The following is a 21,247-nucleotide window of genomic DNA, read 5'->3' on the forward strand; positions in this document are numbered from 1 at the left end:
CCTTGTTTCAAGAATTTCAGAAGAATAATGAAGCTCACAGAGATTTTATCCAACTTATGAATCTTTAACGATTCATCTCGTTCGCTAGTATTTAGTATTTATAGTAGTGATTTTATATTCGTTAGATAATTGTTCTTTATCTTTTTTTATTCAAATATTTCCCGAGGGTATATTTCGGATGAGATAGAAATCACATCACTTTCTGTATCCGACGCTCGACTATCGATACCCGAACGAACGAGACCAAAATTCAGTACTTTAAAAGTGGTCTTTTTATCACGACCATACTTCTTTTTTTTTTTATCGATACGGACATTCATCAAGCGAGAGCGTATTATGACATGATACAAAAGAAAAAAATGAACACTATCGCTGTCCAACATTATTTTAGTCAAAAGGCTGTAGTATTAACTTAATACATGTATTAAAATGTGTAATATAAAGATAATCCATTATCTTTCAGAAAGGTTTAGGGAAGGGAAGATGCACAGAGAATGAAAGTTAAGTTAGAGCGTTAGGGATAAAAGTATGGAATAGTAATTTTATTTAAGCATTTTCTAGATTAAAACTATGTTTTCTCTTGTCTCTTTAATGTTTATTATGTTTTATGTTTAAAATTGAATTTTTAAAAGAATATGTAATAAAATTATTGCGCCAAGTAGATTTACATTATTTTTTTAAATCATTTTTTTGTTAATCTATTTTTACATATAAACATACCAATATACGTTTCATCAAGTCAGTGTTTCAAGCATGGTCAAACTTGGCATCAATTAGCTTTCCATGTATGTACATACATATATAAATATAGATATACATAGTATCGTAAAGTACCTTGCATGTGAAATATAATAGCTTAAATAATTGTAAACGCGTAGAGAGTTCATGTCGGAAAAATAGATATAGATTTGACATATGATAAGATAACATTCGTAAAAGGAATAGTGGTAAATACATTTATTGTTTAAAATCGTGGAAAATAAATTTTTTAGATCTTTAATAGAATGGTTTTACGTTACTTAGATCATTTTATCATTATTTTTATCGATTAAACGAAATTCGATTTGTATGAATCGAGATATTTTCAATGTACTGTGACTTAAATATAGTTTTATTTTATTTTTTCGTACGCCTTTTAACTCATAAGAATCAATTTATAGGAGTGCCCAAGTTTGAATCCATAATATGTTCGTAACATCGCTAGAAGATTCAGACGTTAGATCGATCCGTATTAGGCTGTGTTGTTACAGCTATCGGATAACTACCATTACCGAGTTGATTCTCCAGTGTTAAGCACGATACAGATTCATAATTCATACGCGATATTAGCTGGATTTGATCCTTGCTGTACCTCGTATGTACAACGTAGATACGTAATCCTGTCACGGCACTGACCGGTCAATCCGGTGAGAATGAGCTTTTGCTGGCTGGTAATTAACGCATGTATCATTGATCAGTTTCAAATCAACAAACGGAGGATCTCTCATCAAATTTTCGACTTGTATCCTTCATTGACTGGATTTAACATTACTCCACGTCATCGTAATTCGAATCTTCACGAGGTAGGTAATACTTGAACGTGACATGTCATAAATGAGTTCCGTTATTGATTCTACGTGACGTTAGTTGATTATATAACAATATTGAATATAGACGTATCCACTATTTTGTCGTAATATTATTTTATTTCTTCTTCGAGAAAGATTACACTCAGTCAACATTCACATAGATGGGTTTCTAAGCAGTTATTAACATTGTTTCTATTTCTACCTTTGTACTTAGTATTCCTCGATCGATTCTTATAAGTATTAAATCCTATTTCTTTTCCTATGTCGTTCTCATCTTGTATGTATAGCATAGTATAGTGTAATATTTTATTTATGCATCAAATTCAAATATCTGCGAATATTTCTTGCATATATAAAATATTATTCTGATTTGAATTACTCGAGATGAAAATCGTGCTGAAAATGGCAGGCGATAAAATGACTTTGACCTCCTCTTTAAAACCGTTCTTCCATCAAGGACAAGGCAGTCGGACGTTCCCGTCCACTTCTTCCGGTTTTTGAATCGGACAAATGTAAATAAAACTGTCATCTCTCGCTATGTGTGAGTAAAAGTAACGTTACGCAATGACGTATATACATGTATACACACACAAATGTATATATATACATATACATATATGTATATGTATTTAGATATTTATGTATATATCGCAAAGTCATGTTGCGCCGACGTGAGTAAAATATATTTTTGCCCCGAGCTGGACCTTCACGTCAGTTACAGACGTACTCCGTTAGTATTGTAGCGCTTTTATACTGCACTTTTTACAAGGTAACCCGCTCTTCTTCTTATCTTACGCGCAGACGCTTTTTCATCGTAAAAATCTTAGCTTAGCTCGCCTTTATTTCTTTATTTCATCAGCTACACTTAACAACGCCCAAGTAAAGATGAATCATTAAGCTTATGAAAATAGAAACGCAAAAGAATGTTTGGTTAATCATTGACAATTAAACTTTAAAGTTCTACTTTATGAATACTTTGTAAATAGATAAATAAATAACTCGAAGAATTTTTTGCGAGTATAAACACAACGTTTTTGATTTGTCGAACGTCGCCAATCTTGAATTTATGGAATCCTGAAAAAGACATACGTATGATGACGTAAACGAAAGAGTAAAACGGAAATAGAGAAACTTTGACGACTGCAGATACGTATGTACTTACATATATCGGGATTGGGTAAGGTATAGGAGAAAATGGGCGCAAGGTCGTTCGGTTAGCCATTTCAACGAAAGCAACATCCCTATCCAAAGGGACATCGAAATGCGTTTCGACGTTAGAGCGGACGAAAACCGCGAGAAACTACTGTGCGAACGTCGTTTCCCTGGGCTTACGATCATCCGCATCGTGTACGTATGTATGCGAATACATATTCGAGGAGAACCGCGTTCAAAACATATATCCGGTGTAGCAAAACGCGTAAGAGGCAGATACACGTGCGCGTAACCACGTACTGGCGTTATGTTTATGTGTAGGAGAGAAATGGAGCGAGGGAAAGAGAAATTTGGTCCTTTCTATCTCTCTCTTTCTCTCTCTCTCTCTCTCTCTCTCTCTCTCTCTCGCTCTCTCTTTCTCTCTCTCGATTTCTCTACATTGTTGTTGTAAGGTTGTGTAACACATCCTGACTCTTGCGGTACGACCTACGTCATATTGGAGAGTTACGAGATCGCGACGGTACTTGTAAGGGTGACATTTCGTGTATATCAGCGGATTGCTGGCTTGGCGCACGTGCGTGCTAACGTAGTGCATACGTAGTAGGTGCAAAGTTAGGTAGAAGAGTAGTGAAAGGTTACGTTTGCCTTGTCTATCTTTTATTACCGCGATGAAAGCGTCAAGTTTAATGGCGACGAATAACATTGAATGAGGAGAGAGAGGAAGAGAGAAAGGGAGAGAAAGAAAAAGAGAGAGAGAGAGAGAGAGAGAGAAAATCTTTTATATAGATAAAGGGATAGAGAAAAGGATTCAACATGAATGCACGTTCACGTTACATCAATTTCAGGATAATAAAATAGCGACAAACTGATTTCAATCAAACCCTGGACACGGCTTTAAACCTTTAAAATCCTCTCAAGCGAGCCTGACCGATTCCAATCCCGTTGCGTACTTTCCTAGATAAAAGTGTCGTAGGAAGAGAACGATACGCTTGTATACATGTACGAACGAACAATTTCCTTCACTTTCTAGTGTATCTATGCGTTTGTGATCGAAGAAAGAAACTCCCTTCGAGTTTTACCTAGCCCGTTTCAAATTGAGGGATTTAGTGAGTTTTCTTCTTAGATCGGATGGTTTTTCTTGGTTCGCGCATTAGTCTCGAATGTATTGAATGTGCTTGCCTTACGAACGTTACGCGTAATCCCGGTATCTTCTAAAAAAATTGATAACTGAAAGGAATATGAAATATTGGAAAAATAAATCGAAGTCTGTTTGCAATATGATTTAAATAAATTTAAAAAGTATCAAAATATGAAATATGAAAATATGAATTCCACGTTCATCGAATTTACGACGATTAAGAAACGATAAAAAAAAAAGTATAAAATAATCTCAATGACCATATAACAATGATAATATAATAACGACGAAAAGAAAACTGACGATCTTTTACATTTTTACACGATGCCAAAACGTGTAGAATTTTTATTTTAGACGTAATAAAAAGTTTTCACGTTACGCTAGGAGAATATAGGTGTAACGATATGAGATTGGTTGCCAAAAACGTCTTCTCTAATTGCTAACCTTGCATGAGATTATAGTTACTGTCGTTGAAACGTTCGAAATGATATAATAACCATAAGTGCCTGCTCCATTAGCTGCTCGAGTTGCTCATTGAACTTGCTCCCGCTTCATATCCCGATCCAGTTAAATTCTGCCTTAAGAAACGTCCTATTAGTTTCACCACCTGCCGAGTGCACCTTCCTTTCCCTTCCCTCCTTTCATCCATTTCTCCTTCCTTGTTTCCTACTGCTTCCTACTGCTTTCTACCCTCGCATCATTGTGTCGGACGCGTCTGGCTTACGTCAGTCTCGAAGGATATGCCGTATTGCGAGCATCTTAAGTGAGTTATGTCGACAACTCGACTACTAGCGAATTAAATGGCATCTGTTTGGTACAAATTAATAGACAAATCGATTTTCTGTCTTACTGTAATATATTAAGATACGATCGATACAATTACTCGATTATAATCTTTGTCCGTTGAAAAATGAAATCATATATACGTAACTCATTTAATAGATTATTATTGTAGTTAAATTTAAAACATAAGTAAAATTTAAAAGTTTAAGATACTAAATTATTTTTTGGGCTATATACATACACTTATATATTCATCTTTTATCTTTATATATATATATATATATATATATATATATATATACATACGTATAAAGAAGAAATTTAATCTCAATACGTCATCAATGACTTCAACAGCACTATTTATTTATATCATTATTACAGAAATGGAGAATATTTAACAAAAGATAACAAAAGATTTTTCATCCATCGTAGAATACTTTGCCAGATAGAAAATCTGATTTTAATTTTCCGATCAGTAATTTCACGTGTTGAGTATCGGTGATGTTCGATATACACGCTGTACTTAATTAAAACGCTTCCCTACGGCTCTCATTTTCGCGACCGCGTGGAATTAATAACTCATACAGCAACGTGTTGCAATTTGTTTTCCATTGTGCACTCGATCGCATGATGCGATCCTAAAGTAATCGTCGCTTGTTTAGAACGATGTTATATTTTTCTGAAGGATTGTAATTAGTTTACGTGGAAAATAGGAGTACAAATTTTTCGAAAGAGTCTAAAATTATCCTCTTTATTTATTTCTATAGTTCACAATCAATCGTGTTTATGAAAAGTTTATATATACGCCTATATAAACATATTTTAAAAATAAATAAGAGGATTTTGATGCGAATCCTCATTTGTCGCAGATTTAATCGCTTTCGAATGAGTTTTAGCGCTTCACTGACGAGCGAAATAGATATTCCTGTAATCTTTGGTAATCCTGTACGTTAAAACGAATAATGCCATGGATTAAGATAATTATTACGCGTTAGATGACGAGAGAAAGGGAGTTTATATATTATTATTTAATCGCTAATGATATCACTGATGAAGTATTTACTTCTCTTGAAATAATTTATGCGTACTTTTGATATTACTCATTATATCACTTAGCCATTTCTTAACATACTACGTTTTGTTGTGGCATTTTGAAAAACTATTAATGTTTACATATTACTTTTGACATTATCCTATTACTATATGAGTCACGAGCCACAAACTGTTTACGTTCTTGTGTTTTCTTTTTATAGATCGTTTATCAATAGGTCTATTAGAGGACGTGTGTGTAGGTCGTTGTCGATATCAGTACGAGCGAAGACATCACGTAGTTCAGTTCGTCTTCGATTATTCGACAAATTTATATACTTTTAAATGCGAAATTTATATTCACAACGTAATTTAATTATTACTCGTATATTTTCTACCGCAATCGTCTATCGAATAATACACACATAAAAATTCATTTTTCCGAATTCTTAGAATACATTGTCGTATTAATTTGGAGGATAGAGGTGATTCTATTGTATTACGATAAAACGAGGGAATGTAGATTTGTAGACAACCACGTATCACGCGATGACTGATATATGAACATCCAGTGTGCAGAAGGTAAAGAACGAAAAAGTGTGTGTGTGAAAGAGAGAGATAAAAGGAGAGAGAGATATAGGTAGATAGATAGATAGATAGAGAGAGAGAGAGACAGACAGAGAGAAAAAGAGAGAGAGAGACAGAGACGACAACAACGACGAGGAATGCACGGCCATTTCCCACGCGCGGAATTAATTTCGAATAATGTCCTGCAAGCCGCGTGACACGCGGGTCGTAGAAAATAAAATAGCACCGCGAGGCGCGTCGGTGAATCGGATGGTCTCTCTTTGTACGCGCACGTCCCGGATATTTTTATGGGGTGTACACTGAGTTTTATGGCTCGTGCACCGCGAATCACTGATTTCCAACCATCCAAATGTCCGAAAGCATCGCGTCCTTTCTCTCTCTCTCTCTCGCTCTCTCTCTCTCTCTTTCTCTCTCTCGATCTTTCTATCTTTCTTTCTCTATTTCTCTTTCCCTTTCCCTTTCTCTTTCTCGCACAATTCTACCATAGAAACGAACGAACCGTTAACCCGATAGTATCCCCTTAAACGCTATTCCCTCGAGGCTTTCTAATGAATTCTCGCTTACAAGCGAGAGAAAGACTCAGGGAATTGCGCAGATGGAAGCGAAAATCATCGTGCGCGTTCGTTAAAATTCCACGGATTTGGATTTTGTTCGGTCATTAAAAGAGTTATCCAATGAAAATCGGATAGTCTCTGGTACTTTCGTTGAATTTTTTTTATTTCGAGAAGATTAACTCGACTAACTAAAAGAATGAATTATGTAAGTAAATTCGTACATTTTTAAGAATTTCTATTTCTGTTTTATCTACGCTCACAGTAAGCATCTCTGTATCTCAAATTATTATTTATTATTTTATTATTACAATAATTACAACGACGACGTGTACATTTTACATTGTTATTATACATCATCATCATATAATACGTACGTAATAAGAGAACTCGTAATATTTTTGTATATTTTTGGTGATGCGTATTTCCTTCCATAAACTTTTTTTAACAAACATTTCTAAGATTTACGTTTCTTGTTATATATATTTTTTTAATTTTTAATGGCAATGCAAAAATAAGATTAGAAACTTCGCAACAGTCGTGATAGCTACGCCGCTATCACCGTTAGCTTGACACATGGGTAAATCTATTACGAAGATATGTTTGCTGGTGTTACGAAGCAAGTTAGCGAACTGGGTCATCAGATATACGTATGTTGAAAGAGAGAGAGAGAGAGAGAGAGAGAGAGAGAGAGAGAGAGAGAGAGAGAGAGAGAGAGAGAGAGAGAGAAGAGAGAAGAGGACGAAGAGCATCACGAAGAGAAGCTTAGGTTTATAATAAGATAAGTTAGATCATTGTTTTCCTTTATTCATTGAATACATATTCAATCGATGTTCGACTAATTGGAAATATAAGTGCTTTTCACGAATCAAATATCATGTTTTCGTTGGAGCAATCGATGTTTCTTGTATTTATACGGAAAGTACATACCAGTGTAGTTGTGTTAAAGGATAAAGTATACCTCGCTGAAGAGACCGTTGTCACTCTATACCTTATACGAGTAAATGAATAGAGTCGTAAGACAAAGAGAGACTACGCGATACGTTCTCGTTGCCGTGATTAATGCCGATCGCAATCTTAACGCTCGCTGTTACTCGATATACGACTTCTTCCTTTCTCTTCTTACTTTTTTTCGAATTACGATACTTTGTTTAAAATCTTGATACCATCATTAAATAGATCAAGTATATCGAGGTTACTGCTAAGGTGGAATTCCGATATATATAGAAAATCTCATTTTTAGATCGTAGATCAGTTTATTCGAAAAATCGATTATAACGAGAAGAATTATCCTTTAAAGGAAGAAAGATTAAATTCCATTCTGAATGTAATTTATATTGTAAGATTTAAGGTATAAAATACCAGGAGATTTTTGTCTTTAGTATGATATATCGTAAGATGATAAATATCTTGGACATATGAAAAGAAGTCATCATATTTCAATTTAGAGAAAAACGAAAGACAAAGTAGAAAGGCAAAGGAACATATTTTAACTATTGCAGGATTAGGGACATAGCGTCATAATTCCAAATAACGTGGGAGTGGTTGTGCTTCGAAAATGCAGAGACACGGTATATTCGTGCAATTTGGTGTCTCGCGTAACTTAGAAGATAAACATCCGAGACGTTTTTAGCCCTTTTCGCTAGTCGACTCGTCGCTTCGTTGCATCCGTTACGGTGAAATCTCCTGCGCTCATTGCCTCCTTCCTTAACGTTCTCGTGACTCGAGGGAAGAGATAAAAGAGCGAAGGAAATGTTGGAGGAGGAAGGACAGTAGAAGACAGTACGCTCCTCTTTGAGGACTTCTTTTTATTCTTTTGCAATGTAAATTACGCGATTACGCGATGCAGTTCGTAGTCAGCACGTTTACAGATTCGCGACCAAGGATTTCGACACAGCTTTTTCTTGAAACAGCTTTTACTTGCCAAACATAAAGTTAAGTTGTTCTCTCTCTCTCTCTCTCTTTCTTTTCTTCTCTGTCCCTTTGCTATCTTCAAAACTCTCTTATTCTTCGCATCGAGATCGTTTGGATGGTCCTTCTCTTCTTTTTTTCTTCTTTTTTTCTTCCTCTTTCTTTTCCTTTTCTCCGTCATAGTTGCACGATTAAAAATTCAATATAGTACGTCTGTAAGACAGCGTAATGAGTGTCTTGGCGTGGCTCGCGACCGTCCATGGTATTCGCTTTATTTACCAGCGGCTCTCTCTTGACTTATTCATGCGACCTTTCGAGTATATCGCTCGTCCTCGTCCTATCTAAGCGACAAAAAGCTCGAAGAGAAGTCTCCGGAATTTCTTGGAATTCTCTTACATTCCGCGACAACGAGGAGGCCGAACGATGACGACGTTATTTCGTATCTATTCCATCACTTTTGCGGACTCATCGGACAGCTTAGATTTAAATGGTTTGTTAAATCTCTTTTCTCGATTATTTTCTCTAGATCGCTCGAAATTTTTTAGAATAAGATTTTGCAATGAGTTTCCTTCTATTTTCTCATTCGTCGGGGATTTATTTCTTGGATTTTTATAAAAAAAGAAAAAGAAAAACAATGTAATTGTGATAATATTTTTGAAAACGTTTGTTTCGATGTTATTTACGATTTGTTGTCCTTTATTCGAAATGAAAGTTAAGGAGATTTATAACTAGTATTTGTTTTGGTATTCATAAAAAATAAAAATAGGAGAAAAAAGGAAGATATAAGACGAAGAAAAAAAAAAGAAAAAAGGCCGCATAGTTTAAATTCTCCCGTACGATCGTAAATTCTGGTTTTCCGAGAGAGAAGTTAAGAGGATTTGTATTTCACGTTTGTTAGTTTGTAAAGGATAGACTTAACAAGACCGTTTCGTAAGTAGGTACCAGTAAACGAACTCGTTAGATCGAAAAGGACATTAGTAATTTTCCATTCGTATTACGATTTTCATAGATTCTTTTATTATTTACACGTATAAATTATATGATATAATATTTAGAAACAACGTATATATGATATTAATTATAAAAAATAGATAATTAAAGAATCGTTAGATATATTTCACAATGTAAAACAATATAGGCAGGTATTTTACAAGTTTTTTGCGCGATTTGACACCTAACTATAAAAAAAGCAACAACGTTCATCTCTAGTATCAATTGATATTAACGTATAGAATAGCAAACTGATCTGATTTGAAGTAAATGAAAAAAATGTGGAGTGAAAGAGGAGTACAAATAAAAATACGAGATAATATGAAAGAGAAATCTGGTGTTACTTGATATGTAACAATGCGCTTTGTGGAAAATCCTTTGTAGTTTATCATTACATACGTATGCGTTACATCGTACATTCCAGCTTTTTTACATTCGGTTGATTTCGCAGCTGACAGAAAAGAGACAAGGGTCGAAGGAGAAACAGAAGAGCAAAAGTAAAGGTTGGAAATAGGGATGAGAGGTTGAAAGTGAGAAAGTGGAGGGTGGAGCTCGGTGCTAGGCATCCATGGCACTTATTCAACTTTTCAAGGATACCGAACATTCAGTAATTGCGAAAGTTTTACGCCTTAAATTCTCTCTGCCGCAGCTCGCCGCCTCTTCTACATATCCCCACTATCATCGCCATAGCCATCATGGCTTTCGACGCGCGCGAGTAATAGGAAAAGGGTGAATTCCTGACGATAACTACGAAGTCAAATCGTACGAATTCTACGATCTATATTTTCAATAAGTCAATAAATATTATATTATACTATTCATAATGATATTGAATTAATGAAACATAGAAGCAGTTTCATGTTCCAGATTATTCCTTTGTAACGTGGTCACTTTTTCAACGATCACTTTTATCTTTATTATAAATTCATCTCGATAGAATTTATAATGTGTTATAGCTACATTCTGTGAAATTATTAACACTCTGTACGAAGCTTTTAACTCGATTTTATCGAACGTCCCTTTGTTCGAGAATTATTGTACTCTTCTATTCTATCACTCCCACTATTGCCACTATCACCATCACATACCGCAATGTTAGGACGTTCGTTACAATCGATTGAATCGATTTCGATCTCGTCGCGAGATTTGAAGCGATAGCCTGTGACAGGTGTAGGCGTCGAATCGGGACTACAATGGACGTATTTATGGATAAATTATAGGAATATTTTATATATATGTATATTTCTACGTACATACACGCAATAATCTACCTAGAAAACCACGGTGATCGCGAACTGTCGGCCTTTGTCCGAATCACGAAAACGATTTTCTCTGATGCCGAATAACGATAGTAATCATCGTTGTGAGATATTTTATTATGTATGATTATTCGAGTAGGCACGCCAATACGTAGCACGATGGAAATGAATTCTCGCTTTGTTTTCGTGATAATTATTTATGTATGAACGTACATTGGTATGTACGTAATTGTAAATACATATTCTACATTCGTCAGATGTCAAATGAAAATTAAAAAAGAATAGCACAAATCGAGAACACCCAATGAAATTCGAAATATAGATAATATAGTATAGTATTTACGTTATGTAAGGAATATTTTCAAATTCGACGTCTAGTTCGAAAATGATATGGTATGTAGGCCGTGTAAAATTCATGAATCAAACGTAATGCATTTGATCTGTAGAAAATTCGACGAAGTTCAACAATTCGAGGCGAATGGTGTTCACAATCAATAGAATTTAACCAAATTATTTAATTAAGGAAATGATACTCGTAACAATTCCCGAAGATTGTAAAGGTTTTTCAAAAATTACAAATTGTTGAATGAAAATAATGTTTGTTTAGAATAAGTAATTAATCAAAATATTTGGAATTATGATCAGACTAGTGAATATTAAATATTATCTATTTATCTGAGTTATTGTTTTATTCAAAATTATGATCAGGAACGAACTTTATTAGTTATAGTAATTATGTGTCTATAGTTTTATTACCGTAATATAAGAAAGTTATTTTACCTTCTATAATGATTAGATCATCTGAGTTGATAGTACACTATATTCAGCCATTCGATAACCGAATGCTGAAGAAATCGAAATGCTCGAACTCGAGAGTTTCTGCCTGTTTGGAAGTTTACGAGTATTTGCTTGCATCAAAATCATTCTTCGCATACTGGTCGATGTAAATTAATTTCTCTGGATTCGCCGTCGTGCAGAAATCAGTTGATATGGTATTTCGAGATTCGATGGAAGATACGATATACGAATGCATAAATTAGTCCTAATCTATTTACTCCAAGTGTCAAATGCATTATATTTTTTGCTAAGATTATTATTGTTTTCAAAATATTTGTATCAAGTTCGATAGCAATTTCGTCCTCGTAAATATGGGTTTTAACAGAAAATATACTTCTTTTATAAAAGAGAAATCATGTCGAAGTTTGCAGCACATTCATTGAGTATTGATCGATAAAATTTCATTTGTGGTATGTTGAGTGTAAATGCCGTAAAATGGCACTTTACAAAATTCCGGCCCGAGATGATTCCCGTTTCCGTTCAATTTTAGTTTCAACGCGCGTAATTGTGAATTAACAAGATTGATTCTGACTCGAGCTTATCTTCGTAACGAATAAACCATTATATTTTCTGATTGAGGCAGCATTAAGAACTTTTACGAACATTCTCTAAGACTTTTTAAAATCCTGAAATCCTCTTAGTACTTACGCCAGATCGATAATGACCATTGGATCAGAGTTTTAGTTCGCAATCGACGAAACGCTTCTTCGTATGAAGCTAAATTCACTACTTTTTCCTTAAGATCGTAAAGAAACATCGATGGAAAGAGTCGGGGTTAGCTTCTCGGGATACATTTTTAGCGTTCGAAAGTCTGCTTTGGAACTTGTGTTACTACGAGGAATCGTACATCAAGCGCGCGAAAGTACGACTATGACTAGGGTGGGGGGTGAGTAGTAGACTAAGAGTACGAGAATCTGCGAAAAAGAAAGGAAGGGCATGCGAACTTATAAATACGAAGTCCTGGAAATTGGAAAAGTTTCGATTTAGACCTGGCGCATCGACGGTTTTCCTTGGATATCGTTCATTTTTTCCGATACTTGGCATTTACTGGTATCACATTAAGCACTAGTCGTTGCAAAACAAATTCTTTTTCCTTTTTTTTTTCTATCATACCGTATATATCTCACTATTAATAGTTTTTAATGAATATTTTTTTCATCTTTCTTGCTAGTGTCGTAGCTACGAACGAACGGGGCTGTAAACTCGTGCAAATTTTTGCGTATCTTGAAACTGTAACAATACTCGATAGAAATTGTTTCCTTATAAATAATTGCGATGAGTTAAATGGACGCAAAAGAAAGGAATAAGAGGGTGAAAATGGAAGAAGCGTGAGAATGATCCCACCGGAAGATGCTATAACGCGTACTGCCAGTATAAATGTCGATTCTTGTTTCCTCTGTTTTACCATTCAGTTTATTGAAATGTTTATTTAAAGAGCGAGTCTACGTATACGCGATATATGTATTTTCACTCTCTCTGTCTTTCGGCATTGATGCGTATATCAATAATGGAAATAACGCGCTTTGGACAAAATGTTTGTAGTAAACGAATAGGAATTTACAAAATACGGTTCGCATATCGCTTTGTATTTTTTATCAATCACGTTCGAAGCTAACGAAAATTTATAACGAAAGTTTAATAATCAAAAATAGAGGAATGTATTGGTTTGTTATAATTTCTTGTGTTATAATTTTTGTTGATTTCATATAAAAAGGAAATAAATAATGGTTTCTAACGTTTAATAAAATTCGTGTAATAATTCAATTCGGTTATGTTATTTTTTTTTCATTTTTATCATGCTCTGGGTTTCGAACGATATGAGATTTAAGTTATTGGGAAATTGCAGCGGTTGCTTCAACATTGAGTCAATCGCAAGGAAAGCGTGAATTTATTATATTGGAATCCACGTATCGCTGTTTGGTCAGCTTTCGAGAAGTCGAGATCATTCGCCGTCTCGTTCCATCTTGTATGATCACGTAAACTTTCGAGTCGAAAGTTGCTTTCTGCTGAACGTCGGTCAGTATTAGCGTCTAAACGAACTTTGAAATTGATCAAACTGAAAGAACTCGTCGCCCGGTGAAAAACAATTTTGAAATAAAACGAAACGAGTAATTGCAGTGGAAATCGAGTAATTTTCTCTTATTTCTTTGACTTCAATTATCTTTCATTAGTTATCGACGAACGATTTTCCTTTTGAATTCATTGTATTTTTCTTTCCCTGTTTATTTGTTATTTCATCGAAAGTATTTGATATACTTGAAAAATATTTCATTTTTTTTAGATTTATCCTATTCGAAGAAGTGTCAGCGTTTTAGTTGAGAAGCAATAACACTCTTGGACGATTTCTTTTCTGTCGAACAAAATCATTTGGTATCCGTGGCGACATGGTCTAAGTCGGTCTTGTTACGTCGTGACAGATCTCTTAAGAAATTTCTTCTTTCTCCTATCACAATGTCTACGCCCTTCGCTTGTACGCTGCAAAGCGAAAGTGTGGGAAACCTATTTGTTCGCACCATTCAAGGATTTCCGAGTGCCTGTGGTGTACAAGCTCTACGGTACTGGTTTATTGCCCGAGGGGAATCAGCAACTTAGAAACGTGTCATAAGGAAATACTTGCCATTGGATAAGACAGTCAGGAAACAGAACTAATAGCTGATTCATCGTACTGAACCGTGATACAAGTAAAGATTTCTGCTATTACCATGATTTCTCATAGTTAAGGTCAGACTAAAAGTATTGATTCCTCTCTCGAAGTATCAATACGAGTTTTAAAACGTCAGAAATATCGTAAATATTTCTAAAATATGACTTTTTAAAGAGAGGGAAAGAGAGAGAGAGAGAGAGGGAGAGAAAAGGATGTAAGTAAATATATTTATGTTGGAACATTGAAATGATTTTATTCGGCTACAGTACGATCGTCATCGATTTTACATTCAATTGGAATAATTTGGAACATTTGAATGTAAAGGAAGCATTAACGATTCGAAAATTTCTTAGATAAATCCAACTAAATTTCTTTCTTTCTTTCTCGAGAAAAGGAAAGTACAATGAACGATCTAACATGAAGCAATCAGAAATGTCACGGACGATGATGAAAGATAATCAGGTGGATCTCGATTACGTCGGTGATCTTAGGAACAAGGAATTCTCGATTTTCTCTTATCCGCACGAACGTTTACGCCCTTCTCTCGTAAGCCTAGAACTCCGCCTACGGTGGTCGACAAAGGGGTGGAAGCTACTTCCTAGAGAAACTCTGGAGATGTAGATAGAAAGAGATAGGTAGTTTGAGAGTAGAAGAGCATAGAAACAGTAGATGGGTAGCGAATTTTCATTGGATTTCGTGAACACGAGTTTCGATGTTGGCCGCGGCCGCGTCAAAGCGTTCTCGTGCGACATTACCGGAAATTGCGGCTGGTGTCTTTCCTGAATTCTCTTTCTCTGTCTCTCTCTCTCTCTCTCTCTCTCTTTCTCTCTTTATCTATCTATCTATCTCTCTCTCTGTCTTTTCGAGGTGTAGTCCCACCACGAAATGCATGAGTTTTGCGGTAAATTCGATGGTTTGTATATGTACACACACATTCAGATGAACGACGTAGGTACACACATAGATAGGCGTTTATATACATACGCCCACACAAAATGAGGAAGTCCAGAGTGGATAGCTTGGTTGGTAGGACCTGTGTACTCTGTGCTCACTGCTGTTCGGGTACATTAATTAAATACATTCTGTCTTCTGTCGCTCACTCTCTTTCTCTCTCTCTCTCCCTCTTTCTCTTTCCCTCTCCATCTATCTATCTATCTATCTTTACCTTTACTATCCTTCTCTCCACATTCTCCGTATGCACACCGCACCTTTAACCAGCCGAATGTCCCGCACCTTTGATTATCCATGGAGCTCCTATTGTGGTGATGCTTCAGTTCTAGTTTCGGAAGCTGTTACAGAGCTACGGCGTTTTGATGAAATCCCTCTCCACCTATCTATCTAAAGCCAAGCTAGCCACGCTTCGTTTAACCGAAATTTATTAGAAAGCTTAACTCATTTTCGACTGAGTTTCGTATTACTACATCTGGAGTGTTGATGAAGTTGCGTGTTAACGCTTGATTAGATGAATCGAGCGCATCGAGCGACGAAATTGATTCTTTTGATCAGTCATTCGTTTCACAGGTCATTTTTGACTTAGTTTCATGTGTGTTTTGCTCTCATCAAGTTATTCCGGTTCGAATGTTCGTTTACATTAGATTAATTTTTGAGGTTTTTTATCGAATCATTAATGCTCGATGTATTTTCTTTGGTTTGTTTAACATCTTTAATTGGTATTAGATTGGTATTAGGTTGCTATTAGGTCCTCGCATTTAAGTATATTAACAGTCGATTCTTTTTTTACTAATGAAAAATACTTGATTGATAATTTTTTTATATATTCGTTAATTAGTATCATTGATCGTAAGATTTTCTGTTCCTATAGAACTCAAATATATTCGTTTTATATTTTAGGAGAAAATTTTTAAAGTAGCAATCGGAATTATAGTCATTTTTTACGTTATCTATACTTTTTCACAATCGTTAGAACAGCTTCGTTTCTCCGTGAAAATGTGAAAACACATCGCCGCGAGTTAGATACATTATTAAATAAGTGTTCTTGGACACCGTTTGCCACGAGTAGGTACGTGTAACAAAGGAGGCGGTAAGAACGACAACCGAACTCGTTTATCTTTTAAATCATAGATAATCTTTTCTCTTTTTCCACTATATTCCTTTCCATGGTTTACGAGTACATTCACGATTAAACGGCATTGCAAATGGGAGAGGTATGTTTTATCGGGTATCTTATATACTCATAGCACGTTTGTATTGCAAGCCATAACGTTTACTTTAAATCATCGATGAGCCACGTGACACGAAACGCATTAGAACTATCGATCGTGAAAAAGAGTATAAAAAAGAACTTTAGTACAAACGAACAATTTATTTTCGAAACGAAGTCTTTAGTAGTGTAAACAAATACAGATATCGGACGTAGGTGCGCGACTCTTCTTGCACTTTGAACCGACGGTGTACTTGCGAGGTTGGATGAGCGAGAAGGAGAGAGAGAGAGAGAAAGAGAGAGAGAGAGAGAGAGAGAGAGAGAGAGAGAGAGAGTGAGAGGGATCGCACGAGGACACGCACGCAGAAGGAAAGCCCTGGGGGTGGCTGGTGCGCGGGCGCGGCTTTGCGGGTCAGAGTGCGCCGGGTATATAACCGGGCGGATGCCGTCGTCCTTTAGTCTCGCGTTTATCGTCGTCGCGTCGATGTCGATATCGTCATTATCATCGTCGCGCTCGTTACTGTCATCTTCGTCGTTACGAATCGCGCGATCTTACCTCACATGCGACGTACGATGACAAAAATGCGCGCGTTTCTTTTTCTATCGGATATTTTGTGACGTTCGACAAGTGGATTAAAAGTCAAGAAAAAAATTGTTTCTTTCACATTCATATGCCAGTTCTATTTTGATAAATGGATTTCTTTTACGTGTTATTAAAATTCTAATGACAGTTTTAAACTGTTGGATTTCAAAGTTTGATATCAATGATAATTACAGTCATTGATCGATGATCGTGCATGATCAATCGAATTATAATAATAATGGTAATAATGATAATAATAACAACATCAACAACCTATGTTCCCATTAATATGGATCGATCATAGTTGGGGTTTAATAAAACGTCGGTGTCCGTGTAAATCTGTGACATGTATTTTCTGTGTGTATGTATCTTTGAATAGTAGGTCAAAGAGCTATCGTGGAAGAAGAACAATCAATCGAAGATATCGATCATCGATCAAGTTCGAGGTGCAAACAAGGTTACGATATCATCGATATCGCAGCATTCTTCTTTTCATTTTGATCCGAAGACGTGATCGTCTTTTTAAAGTGCAGAGTAGAAGAGGAGTCGCTGGAGGTGCCTCGAGCAGTGTTCCGGGATCAAAAAGGGTCCGTTCGAGAGAAGATGCAATCCTCGTCGATAAGCGAAACCGGAAAAGTTATTGCGATACTCCGCTAGAAATTCGATTCGTTCGGTGGTGCAAGGGTGGTGAAAGGCTGAGAGAGAAAGAGAGGAAGATGAGAGAGTGGAAGGGTTAGGTAGCGCGCAAGAGTAGCCGCGAGATAAAAAGACAGAAAAGAAAAAAAGGGAAGGAAAGAGAGATAATACAACGAAGGAAACGAGGAAAAGGAAAGAGGTGAGAGTTGACGAGAAAGGAGAAAGAGAATTCTTGGTTACAGTGTTTCGAGTTAAATATGAATAATTGTCGATAGATCTATATACATAGAAAATTTGTGACCAATGGGGTTTTATAAGTTATAACGTTCTCGTTTATCTTACAATAATTTCACGAATTTCACGAACGTTTACGAAAATTCATGGAATAAGATTAGTGTAATTGAAGGATTCGTGTTCACCGAAGTTCTGCTTTAAATTTCTCTCTTCTGGTGGACATTAGAGAATGGTTGAATCGGGATCTACGAGGTAGTGTTAGATAGAATTGTAATTAAAACGACGTCATCGTGCGGAGTGAACGATTCCATTTCATTCTTCTCGAAAGGTTGGAATCTTCCAACCGAATCGATCGTAGCGGATTTCTGTAAGGTGCTTTAGGAAGATACGCAGCTGATGCTATTTGGATTAAAGCGATCGAATAACAGGTATCCAATTGCAGGAGAGAGAACAATGAATCGATCCTAATAGTCGATCGCGCAAAGAGAAAAGGGATCAAAGAAGCATTGCATTTATTGCGGTGCTTGCCTGTCGAAAGCACGCGAGTGCAATCGATTCGGTCATTGCTTTTCGATTGGAAAGCATCCGCAAATCGACTCGTATGGTGAATCGTAAAGACAAAAAGTCAAGCGATATACGTTCGCTTTAACGAGTTGCTATGATGACTAAATTCTAGAAAGAACGATCCATTCCGATTTGCAAGATATTATACGCCTAAAAGGAGGCTACCGTAAAGGAGGATAAAGTGATTTGCTGGTGGACATCGGTTTGGCTGTTAAATAATGAACTCTTGTAATCGTTCATCGAGCTCGCTTCAAAGGAGAACGAACGTTGCCGTCGGCGATGCATTGAAAGGTTAAAATGCTCGACTATTTTTCAAGAGACAAACAAAGAGCTAACGAATGAGCTCGTCGTCGTTAAGAAAGCATTGTCTTCGCGACGATGAGACGTCCGATGGGAAGAGTTCGCGAGAAAAGATCGACGACGGAGATCACGATAGCAGCGATAATCTCTACGTAGTTTCATTAAAATTTCTCGAACGTATTAAGTAGGAGGTGAAAGATGTATCCAATTTTCTGTTGCTGATACCGGACAAACTAAAATCATCGAGCCTCATGAGATCCATCGTTTTCGTGAGTCACGCGAAAGAAGAAGCGTGCTGGTCAAATTCAACGATCGCGAGTTGGATCGTTCGGGCGGTCCGGTGAAGTTATGAGGCGGCGTAACAACGGCTTTACGGCTGGCGGCAATAATGTCGCTTTTTGCTGCCAGAACGCGAGAAAAGCTGGAAATCGCTCTTTTGCCGGTGGTAGTTGCAACGAATCGGAGGGCAACGAGCCACCAGAATGGTGCATCTATGCGGCCGTTACCCTTGTCGCGATTGGTTGTTATCTGAACGCTCTTGGTGGGGATTTTGTGCACGATGATATCCCAGCTATTGTAAGAAATAAGGATGTGATCGCTCAAACCCCAATCGCTAACGTTTTAAAAGACGATTTTTGGGGTACGCCGATGCAGGATGTCAATAGCCACAAGAGTTATCGTCCACTTACAACACTTACATTTCGGTGAGTATACAATGATTTTTACGAACTTAGAGTGTAAGTTTCATTCGATACGGTTCGAATCTTAAGACATTTTTAATCTTAAGTTGGTAGCTAAGAAACACATATACTATACAAAACCAATTAACGTTACGATACAATTCAGTCGATTGTTCTGTGATTTTGTGACATTGTCTTGGTTCTGTGATAAAAAAAGTACTATCGATTTTCTGTCAGTGTTTCAGAATTAAGCTTCTTAGAGTTTCTTCGTTCATTCGTATTTCAACGATTGTAAGATTATTCTATTTATTGCCTTCCTATTGTTTTCATGACTCCTATTTGAGATTATCGACGCGTCACAAAAAGATCAGACTTCGATAGCATGTTGTATCTATTAAAACTTCTATTAAGCAATAGGTATATTTCTGATTTTCGTTGTGTCGCGATATAATGGCAAGTACTAATCCTCTCGTGTTATTTTCTTATCGAAAGTGAGCATTATGAATCCGATTAGTGTGACGTATGTGGTCGATAGTGACAGTTCACCATAGATGTTGTAGTAAGAAAATCCTTGACAAAGGATTAGGTGAATCGGTAAAACATGTTACAACGATACCAATCGTATGCCATATAACCCCTACCCTCTGCTGTCTTTCTCTTTCTTTTTATCCTTCAACCCCATACCACTTCCGATTTGATGCATGGATACCAGTTTGCCACTCCACGTGCAATACTGCATATTGGCTGGTATTGGACGATCCATCACGCCACAAGACACCGGCACATCGCTCATCCGCCTTAACGCTCCAGATGCTCTTGCCAACTTCGTGGTGTAGCACAAGAAGGAGAAGGGGTCTTGCTAGAGCAGCACTACTCACCTACTTGCTCGTACATAGACACATACACACACACACACAGTCACATAGATTCTACTATACATACGTACTACTATTTGCTACGAAAGGAAAGGGCTATACGAAGGATAGGATCCCACGTTTCACACACTACCGGAAGTGGATCGTATCTATAATAGTTCACGTCGAAGTAGGCAAGGAGAAAGAAAGAGTGTTCACTGGATATGTCGAGTCACGTTTATCTCCGTACTACGAGATATTAACGATTCGGATGGCGCCACGTCGAAGTAGTTTACGTAAGCACCTCGTAACCTTCGTCACGTCTTAATCCTTACGTCGACGCGTCGTTCGTCGTGTCCGTTCAAGGCAAACGACGAGCTTTCGTCGTGAAACGAGAATGAAATCAAATTCTTTGTTTTTCTTTTTATTCCTCTCGTTAAAATTCCGTTCTGTTATTTTATAACAAGAATAGCTTCACAAACGAGCTAGTACTTGTCACGAGATTCATGACTTTCTTCTTTTTATTATTTCAAATAACGGAGATTCTGGAAGCAATGAATTTACAAATTAATTTTGCTCTTTTCAAATCCTTTCTAACTTCTTTTTATTTCATATTATGCGTACCATCGAAAGGATTCAATTGAATTGGTTTCTTTCTTTTCTTGGGAAAAAATATTAAATTGCATCCGGAAGGAGCAGCTCGATTTTATTTTAAGGAGACAAAGGTAAAGATGTTCTAATAATAAAAAAAAAAAAATGTATTGCAAATTTTGAGTATAGTTCGT

General features: G+C 36.4%; 1 protein-coding gene across 1 annotated transcript in view; it reads left to right on the top strand.

Annotated features, from left to right (window-relative positions):
* The first annotated feature begins 17,063 nt into the window (after window positions 1–17,063).
* LOC127065688 (protein O-mannosyl-transferase TMTC1-like) overlaps window positions 17,064–21,247 on the top strand; it is a 151,592-nt gene continuing 147,408 nt past the window's right edge. The window contains exon 1 of the mRNA XM_050998418.1: window positions 17,064–19,632. Coding sequence (XP_050854375.1) covers window positions 19,277–19,632 — 356 coding nt within the window. The 5' untranslated portion in view covers window positions 17,064–19,276. The remainder of the gene's footprint in view (window positions 19,633–21,247) is intronic.

The sequence above is a fragment of the Vespula vulgaris genome, chromosome 8, assembly GCF_905475345.1.
Source record: "Vespula vulgaris chromosome 8, iyVesVulg1.1, whole genome shotgun sequence".
NCBI classification, from domain to species: domain Eukaryota; kingdom Metazoa; phylum Arthropoda; class Insecta; order Hymenoptera; family Vespidae; genus Vespula; species Vespula vulgaris.